The 14,190-nt window shown below is 42.6% G+C and overlaps 1 protein-coding gene across 6 annotated transcripts in view; it reads right to left on the reverse strand.

Moving 5' to 3' along the window:
- Positions 1-14,190, reverse strand: part of gramd1ba (GRAM domain containing 1Ba) — a 561,758-nt gene that overhangs the window by 471,718 nt on the left and 75,850 nt on the right. For 5 of the 6 annotated variants that reach the window (XM_070894375.1, XM_070894372.1, XM_070894374.1 and 2 more), the window contains exon 2: positions 9,782-10,478. The exons of the other annotated variant lie outside the window; for it this stretch is intronic. In XM_070894375.1, the coding sequence (XP_070750476.1) occupies positions 9,782-10,122 (341 nt within the window). In that variant the 5' untranslated portion in view covers positions 10,123-10,478. The remainder of the gene's footprint in view (positions 1-9,781; positions 10,479-14,190) is intronic. 6 annotated transcript variants of the gene reach the window in all.

Here is a 14,190-nt window from a genome sequence, read left to right on the forward strand (position 1 = left end):
TTGGAAGATGACAACCAATGCATCCACTATCTCTATAGCCACCTCTTTCAAAACCCTAAGATGTAGTCCATCAAATCCTGGGGATTTATCGGCTTTCAGTCCCATTAATTTCTCTAGTACTATTTTTTTACTAATACTAATTTCTTTCAGTTCCTCATTCTCACGAGACCCTTGGTTCTCCACTAGTTCCGGGAAATTTTTTGTGTCTTCTTCCGTGAAGACAGACACAAAGTATTTGTTTAATTTCTCTGCCACTTACTTATTCTCCATTATAATTTCTCTTGTCTCAGATGCAAGGGACCCACATTTACTTTCGCTAATCTTTTCCTTTTTACATACCTATAGAATCTTTTAAAGTCTGTATTATGTCTCTCGCTAGTTAACTCTCGTATTCTATTTTCCCTTTATCAATTTCTTGGTCCTCCTTTGCTGAATTCTAAAATCTTCCCTGTTGTGTATCTGTAAAGCATGCACTCCCATGTTCCGCCACCAGGGAGTGCGTCCCCTGAAGTCCCAGGGATCCCAGCATCCCTTGGGAGCACTGTATATAAGCCGGTCCCTCACTCTGGAGTGTCTTAATAAAGACTGAGGTCACTTGTTACTTTAACCTCCCTGTGAGCAGTCTCATCTGTGTTAGGAACACAATAATTGGCGACGAGTATACGAATCCAACGCAAAGATGCAGCAAACTGTGGGCATCCTGGAGAAGTTTTCGGAGGGTGAGGACTGGGAAGCCTATATCGAACGGCTAGACCAGTACTTTGTAGCCAACGAACTGGACGGAGAAGGAAGCGCTGCAAAAAGGAGAGCGGTCCTCCTCACGGTCTGCGGAGCACCGACCTACAGCCTCGAAGAATCTTCTGGCTCCGGTGAAAGCCACAGTTAGGTCGTATGAGGAACTGTGTACACTGGTTCGGGAGCATCTTAACCCGAGGGAGAGCGTGTTGATGACGAGGTATCGGTTCTCCACATGCCAGTGATCTGAAGATCAGGAAGTGGCGAGCTACGTCGCCAAGCTAAGTCGACTTGCAGGACAATGTGAGTTTGATGGCTACCTGGAGCAAATGCTCAGAGACTTTTTTGTACTGGGCATTGGCCACGAGACCATCCTACGAAAACTTTTGACTGTAGAGACACCGACCATTGCAATAGCACAGGCGTTTATGTCCACCAGCGATAACACCAAACAAATCTCTCAGCACACAAGTGCTAGCAATGTTCATAAATTAACTGGAACTGTGTTTGCAAGCAGAAATGTGCATGGCCGAAACCACGAGTCTACAACTGCCAGCAGGCTTCAGGTGACCCAGATGACTCAGAGTCACAACAAAGGATGAATGCAAGGCAATTCACACCTTGCTGGCGTTATGGAGGCTTCCATTCAGCCTATTCATGCCGCTTCAAAAGGGTATGTTTGCAAGAGCTGTGGAACAATGGGGCACCTCCAACGAGCTTGCAGACGAGCTGTAAGCTCTGCAAAACCTGCTAACCATCACATGGCAGAGGAAGATCGGTCCATGGTGAATCAAAGCAATTTCGAGCCTCAGAGAGAGGAGGCAGATGCTGAAGTACACGGGGTGCACACATTTTTGACGAAATGTCCACCTATAATGCTAAATATAAAATTGAATGGCTTACCCATAGCCATGGAACTGGACACTGGCACTAGCCAATCCATCATGAGTAAAAAGATGTTTGAGAGACTGTGGTGCAACAAGGCACTCAGACCAGTCCTGAGCCCCATCCACACGAAACTGAGAACGTACACCAAAGAGCTTGACACTGTCCTGGGCAGCGCCATGGTCAAGGTCACCTACGAGGGCACGGTGCACGAACTGCCACTCTTGGATTGTCGCGGGCGATGGCCCCACACTCGAGCTATCAGTGTATAACTATACCATCTGCCACAGGCCAGGCACCGAGAACTGTGCGGATGCTCTGTCGGCTACCATTGCCCATAACGGGGGTGGAAATGACGCAGCATGCAAACTTGTTGGTGGTGGCGCAGCCTGCAGACTTGCTGATGGTCATGGAAGCGTTTGAAAATGATAAATCACCTGTCACGGCCCGCCAGATTAGGACTTGGACCAGCCAAAATCCTCTGCTGTCCCTAGTAAAAAAACTGTGTACTGCATGGGAGCTGGGCCAGCATCACCGTTGAAATGCAAGAGCTAATCAAGCCATTCCAGCGGCGAAAGGACGAGCTGTCCATTCAGGCACACTGCCTGTTGTGGGGTAACCACATAGTGCTATCCAAAATGGGCAGAGACACATTCATCTCAGATCTCCACAGCACACACCCGGGTATAGTAATAATGAAAGCGATAGCCAGATCCCACGTGTGGTGGCCCGGTATCGACTCTGACTTAGAGTCCTGTGTATGGCAATGCAGCGTGTGTGCTCAGTTGAGCAACGCGCCCAGAGAGGCACCACTAAGTTTGTGGTCCTGGCCCTCCAGATCATGGTCAAGGATCCATGTCGACTATGCGGGCCCGCTTCTCGGTAAAATGTTCCTAGTGGTGGTGGATGCTTTTTCAAAATGGATTGAATGTGAAATAATGTCGGGAAGCACCGCCACCACCACCATTGAAAGCCTGAGGGCCATGTTTGCCACCCACGGCCTGCCTGACATACTGGTCAGCGACAACGGGCCATGTTTCACCAGTGCCGAATTTAAAGAATTCATAACCCACAATGGGCTCAAACATGTCACCTCGGCCCCGTCTAAACCAGCCTCCAATGAGCAGGCAGAGCGGGCAGTACAAACAATCAAACAGAGCCTTAAACCAGTCACAGAAGGCTCACTCCAAACCCGCCTGTCCCGAGTACTGCTCAGCTGCCACACGAAACCCCACTTGCTCACAGGGGTGCCCCCGGGGCTGAGTTACTCATGCAAAGGACACTTAAAACCAGACTCTCGCTGGTTCACCCCAACCTGCATGATCAGGTAGAGAGCAGGCAGCAGCAACAAAATGTAAACGATGGTCGCGCCACTGTGTCACGGGAAATTGATCTGAATGACCCTGTGTATGTGCTAAACTATGGACATGGTCCCAAGTGGATCGCGTGCACGGTGATAGCTAAAAAAGGGAGTAGGGTGTTTGTAGTCAAACTAGACAATGGACAAATTTGCAGAAAGCACCTGGACCAAACGAGGCTGCGGTTCACAGACTGCCCCTGAACAAGCAGGCACCACCTTTTTCGAGTCCATAACACACACCCAAAGGATCAACAACACCATCCCGGACCCATTGAACCCATCACGCCCAACAACCCAGCAAGGCCAGGCTCACCCAGCAGCCCTGCAAGGCCAACAACACGCCAGCCCAGCGAGGGCACAGCCAACACACCAGAACAGACATTTGTCACGAGGCAGTCCACCAGGGAAAGAAAGGCTCCCGACCGCCTCACCTTGTAAATAGTTTTCACTTTGACTTTGGGGGGGTGGGGGGGGGGGGGGGAGTGATGTGTATCTGTAAAGCATGCACTTCCCATGTTCCGCCACCAGGGAGTGCATCCCCTGAAGTCCCAAGGGATCCCAGCATCCCTTGGGAGCACTGTATATAAGCCGGCCCCTAAGGCCTGTCCCTCACTCTGGAGTGTCTTAATAATGACTGAGGTCACTGTTACTTTAACCTCCCTGTGTGCAGTCTAATCTGTGTTAGGAACGCAATACTCCCAAATCCTCAAGCTACAGCTCTTTTTGGCAACATTATAAGCCTCTTCCTTTGATCTAATACTATCTTTAACTTCTCTTGTTAGCGATGGTTGGACCACTTTTCCTGTGGGGTTTTTGTGCCTTTTATGGTCATCTCATTTGAATAAGTGCGTGCAGTTGTGTGGTCAGGTTTGGCATTGTGCAGGTACCAAGCTTAATGAGAGATTCAGAAAACCTGGCCAGCAGCTCTGAACTAAATGGTTAAGATGTATGTATATCGGGTCAAATATTGTTTTAGTATTTATAACATTTTCAAATGAATTTGAGATATGTATCAGCCTTTATAACCAAGGAGAAGTGGTGGGTATAAATGAAGTGAAAGGCAACTCAACGTGGAGGCACAAAATAAATCCTGTAGGCTAGTGGCAAAGCATTAGAGCACTTGACGGCTACTTGATTGCTGGCAAAATGGACATGCAACTCAGGGTGTAGAGAAATCAAGCATAATTCATTTTCACTGAGAAGTACTGGCAGTTTTGTAAGGAAGAGTTCCTGTCCTCTACTTATTTTAGCTAATTTTCGTATTAATTCATTAAGAAAAGCACAAATATTTTCACTAATAATTCATAAGCCAAACACCAAATATATGTAGTTGGCACCCTGTTCCAGCCATGTCCTTCCTCTCTACGCCCCCCGGTCTGGAGTATTTGGAAGCATTGCTGTTTATTAGATTGAGACTATATAATGGAATAGAGTGTCAAGATGCCAAAGCGATCATTGATACCTCCAGGGAGTATTGAATCTCCAACTTACAAATTATTCATTAGGTATTTTGTTTTCTTTATATCAGCAATAAGTAAGTTACCAATATAAAGTGCAATATTGCTCCTTGTTGTACCAACATGTGAAGTATGATAAGCTACTATGTTTTTTTTTTAACAAAAATATTTGGAGTAGGCGTCTTGTTTATTACACTTATATGTTCCGTGCTAGCATTCTGCAGTGAGATAAGCTTTAGAGCATGCTATGTGAAAGGGCCAGCTATGTGTCAGCAAAGACATTCTTTTCATGCAAGCTAGTGGGAGAGGAAACACTTATCTCACCATAAAATATTGGTACTCAGCTCTAAGCAGATTGTAACACTTGAATTTTAGAATGATGTGTCTTCTCAGCCATCATCTTATTTTACCAGTTAGAATATGGTACAAGCAATACAAGAGAGAGCAGCTAAACAATGCCACTTCTGTATCAACCAGTGCAGACAGTCTGATCAAAATCATTTCTGCCTGTTTTGCTTTGTCTTCAATTTCTTTCGTGCTGCACATTAAGGGACTTGCAGGGAAATGTTTTCACCCAGAGGATGGCGGAGGTCTGGAACTCACTGCCTGAAAGGGTGGTAAAGACAGAAACCTTCACCACATTTAAAAAGTACTTGGATGTGCACTTGAAATGCCGTAACCTACCAGGGCTGGAAAGTGGGATTCGGCTGGATAGCTCTTTGTCGGCCAGCGCGGACACGATGGGCCGAAATGGTCCCTTTCTGTGCTGTAAATTTATATGCTTCTATGATTAGAGTTATTTACAAATTTACAATAATAAACCAGATTAGACTGAATATAAATATATGGTTAATATTTATATTCTTTTAATATTTCAAAATATCTGTTTACTGTACACTCGTGTCCTTGGAAAAGTGTATTCAGTACAGAGTCAGCCAAGAAAAAGCTCATTAAATGGTAAAAATAAAGTGGTGCTGTTTATTGACACCGCCTTTTCATTTTTCCGACTAACATAGACAGATGGGAGTAAAGAATATTCTCTACTGACTGCACAGCTTCTAAGCGAGGTCAGCTGTTCACAACGCAGTCACTTTAGGATACGACTCAAAAACCTAAAAATGCCATCTCTTAGCCCAAATTAGCAATGCATTCACAGCCTCAGTACTAGGATGACCATATTTTCTAAACCGAATCTGGGGACACACACAGTGGGAGCACAGCAAAGTTGCCAGGAGTGAAAATGTAGGTTGTGCAGCGTAACAGAGGACATTTTTTTCGTAGCTTATATTTGAACAGTTTCACATATACATTAAAAATGCAAAACACGTGTGCATATTGTAAAGTCTTGTCTCCTCAGTACAGATTCACACGAGGCATGTAGTGAAGTCAAGGTCACTCTGGACCTGCACCTTTATTTCACAGCTCTGGAATGCTGCACTTGCCTGAGACCTGTCCTTGTATACCTGTCTCTTGCAAGTGCACCCCTGGTGGTAAGGTATGCTGGTGGTTACAGGTCATATCTTATTACAGTCATGTATAGCATGTTAGGATACAGTTATATATAATAATGTAAGATACATGACACATATAATTACCACGGATGTGACGTCACACTATTGAAGCGCATTCAGACTCAGTTTATAAATAATACAATAATACTGTTCAGTCCATTGAACTGAAACCGTGATTATGTCTAACGATATGAGATGCATAAATTCCAATTAACATGGCTCTAGTCTATTCGGGGATAAGTTTTGTGAACCAAGGATTCTTTCAGGGACAAAGTTACACCTATTAAACTAGGCGGTGAAGCTGGATTGGTAAATTAAACTGGATTGTAGAGACTAGGAAGGTTCCAAGCATGATCTACGACTCCATGCAGCTTCCCTGATGTAAGTCAGAGAGCAGGAGTATAATTAGTCCCAGTGCCCTGGATTAAGAGGGAAAAGAAAATAGGTATGGTCGAGCTCCTCATTACAATTCAGTAATGGTACTAGGGATTACTTCTGTGATTCCCCTAAAGTTGAATAGCTTTGCAAAAATGATTGTCTTGGCTCACACATGAAGAATGTCTACTCAGGCAAGGTACCAATGCAGCCAGCAGCAACAGGACCATACCCAGCTTAAACCTGTGCCTTCAGGACAGAAAGGGAAAAACTGAAAAGTTGGAAAACAAAACTAGAGCTAAGTAGAAGTAGCATCATGAATGAGAATTTACTAAGGACTCTATTAACATTGAGGGCAACCTACGTGTTTTACTACGATGTCCTCACACCCTGGGGTCGAGGAACTGATGACAAAGCATCGCCAAACTACACAGTTTTGTAGACTTCTTCAAAATATGTTTTCCGTTGCATGTTAAGCAACTGGTGTTGCTGGTTGATGAAAGGAAAACCAGAGGAGCGGGTGTAAAATATAATGGGTCCAAATGTAAGGGTCTTCTGGATATTCTCAGTTTTGAAATCCAGATAAGGAAAAAAAACATATGTTTTTGCATAATTAAACATAAAAGATAAAGGAAGAAATGGAGATAAGGGAAGCGAATAAAGTAGAACTGATCTGACGTCTTGAAACACCTGTGTCAATTCCTGATCCACTATTTTAACATTTCACTCTTAATAGGCCTTGATGGTCTTTTACCCTTCATCATATGTACATTACCTCATTTTCATTGGACCCCTCTGGCTGGGATAAAGAGTTCACCTTTATATTGTCCTCATATTTCCTCTAAAACTCATGTTTGTTTGTCTCAACTCACTTTTCTACAATGAGGGTAACTCAGAAGCCAGTATTATAACTGCATCCCGGACATTTTATGTAAAACTGCAGTACTCAGGCAGCAAATCACATTGCACATAGTATGTGTAGAAATTCACAATGTCACAGCACAACAAATCACTTACCTGGTGTACAACTCGCAGACCACTCTTTCCTAGAAAGCTTCTCACAGCTTCAAAGCCCACTATTCTAACATTCTGAACATAGTTATTTTATTAGTGCCTTAATCACAATACCAAATTGAACAATGATCACTAGAATCAAAGTACTTTTTTTTACTCTTACCCAAGTACTTTGAATCGTTTCAACCTGATAAAGCATTATATAAGTGCAGGTACTATTACAGTAAGAACAAGATGAACATAACAACAGGAGTCAAGACCCTTCGAGCCTGTTCCACCATTCAATTAGATTATGCCTGATCTGTACCTTAACTCCATTTACCTGCCTTTGATCTATATCCCCTGATATCTTTGCTGAATAAAAATCTGTCGATCTCAGTCTTGATCATTTCAATTGACCCATCATTCAAACCCTTTTTTTGGGGTGGGGATGGAGAATTCTAGATTTCCATGACCTTTTGTGTTCCTAATTTCACTCCTGAATGGCCTACCACTAATTTTAAGATTCACCTACCAGGAGAAATAGCTTCTCTATATCTACCCAATTGAGTCCTTTTATTATTTTAAACACTTCAGTTAAACCACCCCTCGACCTTCTAAACAAAGGTTGGACTGCTAAGTGCAAAATATAATATTGCAGCTCCATTTCTCTGTTTCACATGCTTGCTTAAAAAATCGGTTTTCAGGAGTCAGGGTTTAAGACTCTTGAAAATCAAACCCAAACCCATGGACTGAATTAATCTTAACACCCCTCTTGAACACAACGTTCATGGTTCAGGTACTGGCATTACAATTCTGTTAAATTTACAGAACCTACCAAGCCTGAACATCTCAACATGTTAACATTTGCTCACCCAACAATTCATCTTTCTTAAACAGATACATTTTTAGAGCAATTGGCCGGTCTCTTCTCACCTTCCTCACTTGCACTTGTGTCAAGGCCATTGAGACCAAATCAGACGATAGCAAGGAGTTACCATAAAAGGCTACAGAGCATACTTTACCATGTAAAGTGATCACAATCATTCAGACAATAAAGGAAACATGACCGAGCTCTGTAAGTATTTCCAGAAAAATTGAAACTGGCCTCGTTCCTAAAATTGACTTCTACCTTAAATTCACAGAGATGAAGGGTGTTTTGATAAGATAAGTTTTGTACATAACATCTCGATTAGTCAGCCCCCAAAACACGTGATAAACGGTTTAATAATCCCACTAAATGTTTCCATGTGAAGATTGCAACTCAGATGTAAGTAATTCCTTTACAAAACCCTAAAGCTTGTCATTTTAGCCAGCTTGGTTAATTGGAAAATGGCGTCTAGTCTGACTGTCTTGCATTGTAAGATAGAAAGTTGTACATTACACAATAGCCTCAAACAGCATTGCACTTTTTCTAAAAATTGTTACATCTGCAATTGATGCAGGTCAGAAGGCTCTAAATTAACAGGCCATCTCGTTCTAGATACAACACGATTGATGATGATATCCTTGGCTCTTCAAAAGAACCTTATGTACAGGCTTGACTTCCGCAGATGTCACTGATCAATGCTTAATAAGTGGCAGCTTGTGATTTTTCAATCTAATTACTTCTTTTTTTTTTTAAAAACATGCTCCTATTTTCTCATCCCCATTGTCCCAAAAATACACTGTCCCTCTTGGTAGTAAAGACAATATAATTCATCTTCGGGAAACTGCAAGATCATTAGGAGATATGTATGACCAATAAAGGTAAAGATTCTTCCGCTGTCCAGATACTTTCACTGCCTAGAAGGCCTATTAAAGACTGATAAACATGTGTGATTTTCACAACCAGTACTAAGCAGTAACCTTCGTGATCATCTTAGAAAAAACTCAGCAATTTAGGACAGCTACAATTCACTACAATACTGCAAACTCTAACAGACGTTAAAAATGTTTGGATATTTACTTTACACACACATATTATGTACATATGTGTGGGAAGAGTAAATAACTATATTGCATCAGAAACTAGAAACACACTAGTTACCTTGTCTGGAATATATATATGGCAGATGCAATTTCTCTCTAGAGGCAAGTACCTGTAATGATAAACTGCACTCAGCTTCCTGTGCAATGAAGCTCGATGTCCTACTTATTTTTGCTTAAAACGTGGTTAGCAATTACTACGAAAGCAGTTATTCAAGTGGCTACGTGATCCAGGAAAGAACAGGGATTATTTTGGTGTCAGCATTTTTATGAAGATGTATCTATCTCTATCATATATAATCATAAAAATGCTGACACCAAAAGTATCCCTGTTCTTTCAGATAGAGATGGGGAGAGATAGAGGTAGAGGAGATGGCAATATAGAGAAGAGGGAGAGGAGAGGGGGGGTGGGGGAAGAGAGATAGATAGATAGATGTTTCTATTTTACAGCACTGCACATTAACTGTTCATTTCACAGTTCTACGTTCAATACCTACCTGGTCTCACTTGCTTCCCTTTTCTCACGAATTTTCAGCCATTTCTTCAACAAGAAGCGTTTTCGGCGTGGGGAAGCACTTGGCGTTGAGCAATTTGACCAAGGTGTATCCTCGTCGCTCGATGGAGTGATTTCAATAGAAGGAAGCTGTAGGTATTCTTTGGTTATCGAGCCACAGTAAATATTGTTCATCATTTGTTCTTTCTCACTTTGAACATTCTTCCAACGCTTCATTTTGAAACGCTTTCTGCGAAGCGTTGGGGTTGAGGATCTTGACCAGGCCACACTGCCATTGCCTGAAGATGAGATCTGTACAACCGGAAGCTGCAGCATATCAGTCATCTCTATGGTTTGTGCAAGATTCCTTTATCACGCCGTAAAACGCAGTTCTAAAACAGTCTTATACAAGAAAAATTAATGCTCACCAAAGTCACACACCAGAAAATCGTAGCTGTCACCGTGAAATCACTCACATCATAAGATTAGATCCAGTATCTGTTCACTTTACTTATTTGTGTTGTTCCTTTTGATAAAGTGATGATATGTGCAGTCAAATACTTTTCTAGCTGTTCATCAAATTGAAATATTTTAGCTGGAACTTCTTCAGTGTCCTTTAGCCCTCCAGAGCAGGTAAACTGTCGGCAGCAAGCTATTATCAGGCTGGGTGCCTATTGACCCACACTTTTTGAGGGCAGATACTGTAAACAAAAGTTAAAAACCAATCAAAATCCACAGCGGGAATGGCCCTGTTTATTAGAGCTGCAGCAGTGTGATGAGGAGACCTGTGCCAGTCAAGGAAGCTGTAATATTAGATAATGCAGAAGATAAAACATGCATAAGCAATTGTGGCATGTAATTCTACTCCCCACCCCACGGGACCATGCTTACATTATTAAGCGGCTGCAACGAGCAGAACAGCAAGCTGTCAAACATTCCTCACATGAATGGCCAACCTCCTAATCCCACATCTACATGGTAATGCCACTCTTCTTCCACATCATGGTGTCAATTCATTTTCACAATTTAACAAAATACACTTTTCAATGTAAGCAGAATGAGAGAGAGAGAGATTGAACGTTAGTGACTCAGTAACCAGGATACACACACAAGAGCAACCAGCAGTGCTCCCCTAAAGAGGAGTAAAGATTTGTTTTATCCATTGTAAATATGCATGAATGAGAAATGACTGATGATGCATTCTGGTTATCTAGCATATTACAGATTATCCAACAATTTATATTCCTATTATAACTGTACAGTTTGAAGAGACAGTACAATTCTTTGCTGGCATACCAGTGTTGTGATTCAAATCTACCAAAAAATGCCTTTTTTTTGAGGGAGGGAGGGACGGGGAAGGAATACTATAGTGGCTTTCAAAGCACACGCATAAAAATCTTCCTTGAACGATTGTTTTATTTTGAAGTAGCTAAATAATATATATAGGTGAGCCTTGTTTAAAAAGATGCTTGTGATGTTTTTTTTTAAACTATATTTCCATTTACATATTTTTCTCAGAGTAAGAACAATCGAGATTTCCAGTTAAAATACTTTTTCTCGCCTGGAAAACCACATTTAGAATCTGATAGGGCAAGATCTCAAAGCATGTGTTATCCTACAAGAACCTACAATTAAGCAAATATATGAGATTAGAATAATCCACAGTATTGTGAAAGCAAAATATATATAGCTGTTTTCCATGTAATGAGACAGAATAAACTTTCAGTTTGGTGCTTAAGTATATATATTTGGATTTTCTAAGCTACATTGAACACTAGTTACTTCCTAGTATCCAAAAAAGCATGTTGGTGCGCCCCAAAACTCTCAAAATGCCATTCAATCACAGATATCCAATGAACGTAATGCACATGCTAATTTTCAAGGCCAGCGGCTATGCTGAATTAAAACGATTCCCATTCTTGCAACACAGCATTCTTTCAAATGGACAACATACAACCTATAAAAAACATAGCCTTCATACAGAAGGATGGAAAAACTGAATGTTCAACATCATTTATGGGTAAAGTCCAAATCTGATCTTTACAGCTGCACTTTCAAAATTTGCTGAAAAAGCAACACAATGCAAAGTCCATTCATTTAACTGACTTTTCCTACATTGAGGGCTTAAACACCAGCTGAGTATCAGACTCAAGCTAAAAAGGAGCACGTGCAAACATGACCAACATCACATTCAGACATCTCGACAAATTCTGCAACATTTCATGAGAAAGCATTAAAGTTGCAAATGATTTAATTAAGAATTGGCAAAATATCATTCAGAGAATATAGAAGGTTAGAACAATCTGCGAAGGACTCTTATAGGTACGGATTCAACTATTTGCTCGGGTACTAATACTAACCCCCCCAAAAAAGCCATTGGAGTTGATGCGAATGTGACACATCAAATAAAGCACAGGGCAGAGGCAGATTAAAAAGAAACTGAACAAGACAATTTTGTCAATTTTTGTCTGATTACACTCCTGTGAAGTGCCTTGGGACATTTTCCTAAATTAAAGGTTAATATAAACGCAAGTTGTTGTAGTGGACACATCTCAGTACATATCAGTCCTTTGAATCATCTGATTATACATGTTTGGCCTGCAGTCTCTAAAATGTGATTAGCTAAAATGATGTTATAATAAATGTCAAATCATTCTATTCAGTACGTAAACCAATAACCTTTCTGCAATGAGAAAAGAGGGCAATAGCGCAGATGACTGAATGGACATAACTGTCACATATACTTTCATCAAAGCACCGAGCAAACTATTCATAATTTGTTTTAGGGATATTGTTGGAGCAACTTGATTTTTCTGGAGTATCTTAAAAATTCCCATTATGCACATTTAATTTGCGCCAGTGTAAGTGAGTTAGTTAGGATTTTTTTTAAGTTTAGTTTTTTTTCCCCAAAAGGGGGCGTTACCAGTCACCTATGCCTGTTTTGGTCATTTAAGCCAGTTGCTCCAAACTAACTTAGGTCAGCGTATGTGGCCACTTGTGGCTGTACAGAAAACCCTTGTGGAGAGTTAAGAAATCAGCGCAGGTAACCAGAGATGGCGGGGGGGGGGGGGGGGGGGGGTGAAGGAAGCACAGAGGACCTTGCAAAGCACCTAAACACCTTCACAATAACTAATACAGATCTTGTACTGTAACTTTTGCGTAATTTACACATTCCACTATATAAAGCTTCATAAAATATGCACTTTGTAATATCATTTATATCAGAAGACAAAAGGTTTTCATAAAACCATTTATGAATCAATATTTTGCTAGCAGGGCTATGAACGATGGTCACTTGCGCAAGATACCTGAGGGTGCCCATGCAGTTACTCTCCAATAAGGCACCCGTGGGTGCTGATGGAATGTTACCAACAGGGCATCTACGGGCATCCATTTAGTTGTTCACTAAGGGGCCAAGTTTCCACTGACCCTCAGAACGGCGCACCTCCGTGAGGACCACCGACTTTCTGGAACAAAGTGCTCATCTAATCCTTACCATGATATTTCTCTACGCTCATCAGGCCTCCTTTGGACTCGGTGGAGCACAGCAGAATCAGCGGGGTCGGAGTCAGGTCCCGGCGCTGAAAACAATGTCGGGACCTCTGCACATGCGTGCTAGAGTGTGCACGCATGTGCAGTAGCTCCTCATCCCCAGATTCTGTGCACGTGTGCTGCAGGCTGTGTGGGAGGGACCCGAAACTCGCCGCCCCGAGCCCTGGCTGAATTGGCTCCCTGCCGCGACCTGCGAGGGAACTTGACCCCTCTGTGTTGTGTTTATTACCGTTTTGAATGAATCGAGCGCGATAAGTCATCAAACAGGAAAGATGGGTAAAGACTTGGATATTCTTGCAGTCCATGTCTTAAGTGTTGGGGAAAATAGCCCTTTCAATAAGGAAATGATGACTAGCATATATCCTTCTGATTTTCTCCTCTTGCTACTCTTCTGAAAGCAGTGAGTTATAATGGATACTGTTCCACAGTGCAAGGCACATTCCACTAACTTGTCAAAGGTCAAGACGTGAGTAGGATGGAACGTGAGTAGGATGGAACCTGGGCAGGCTTGTCTGTTTAACGTTGTTATTCCCCCCCACTTCTCTCTCCTCCCCACCTCCTCTTTCCTCCTCCTCCCCTCTCTCTCTCCCCACCTCCTCTCTCCTCCTGCCCCCCCTCCCCCCCCGCTCTCCTCTCCACCACCCTTCCCCTGCTCTCCCCCTCCCCCACCTATCCTTCCGCCTCCCACCTCTCCTCTCCCCCCCCCCTCCACTCCTCTCCTCTCCTCTCCCCTCCACCCCCACCTCTCCTCTCCCCCACCTCTCCTCTCCCCCCCTCCACCCCCACCTCTCATCTCCTCCTCCCCCACCTCTCATCTCCCTCCCCTCCATCACCCCTTCCTCTCCTTCCCCCCCTATCACC

This window comes from Pristiophorus japonicus, chromosome 11 (genome assembly GCF_044704955.1).
Source record: "Pristiophorus japonicus isolate sPriJap1 chromosome 11, sPriJap1.hap1, whole genome shotgun sequence".
Classification (NCBI taxonomy): Eukaryota; Metazoa; Chordata; class Chondrichthyes; family Pristiophoridae; genus Pristiophorus; species Pristiophorus japonicus.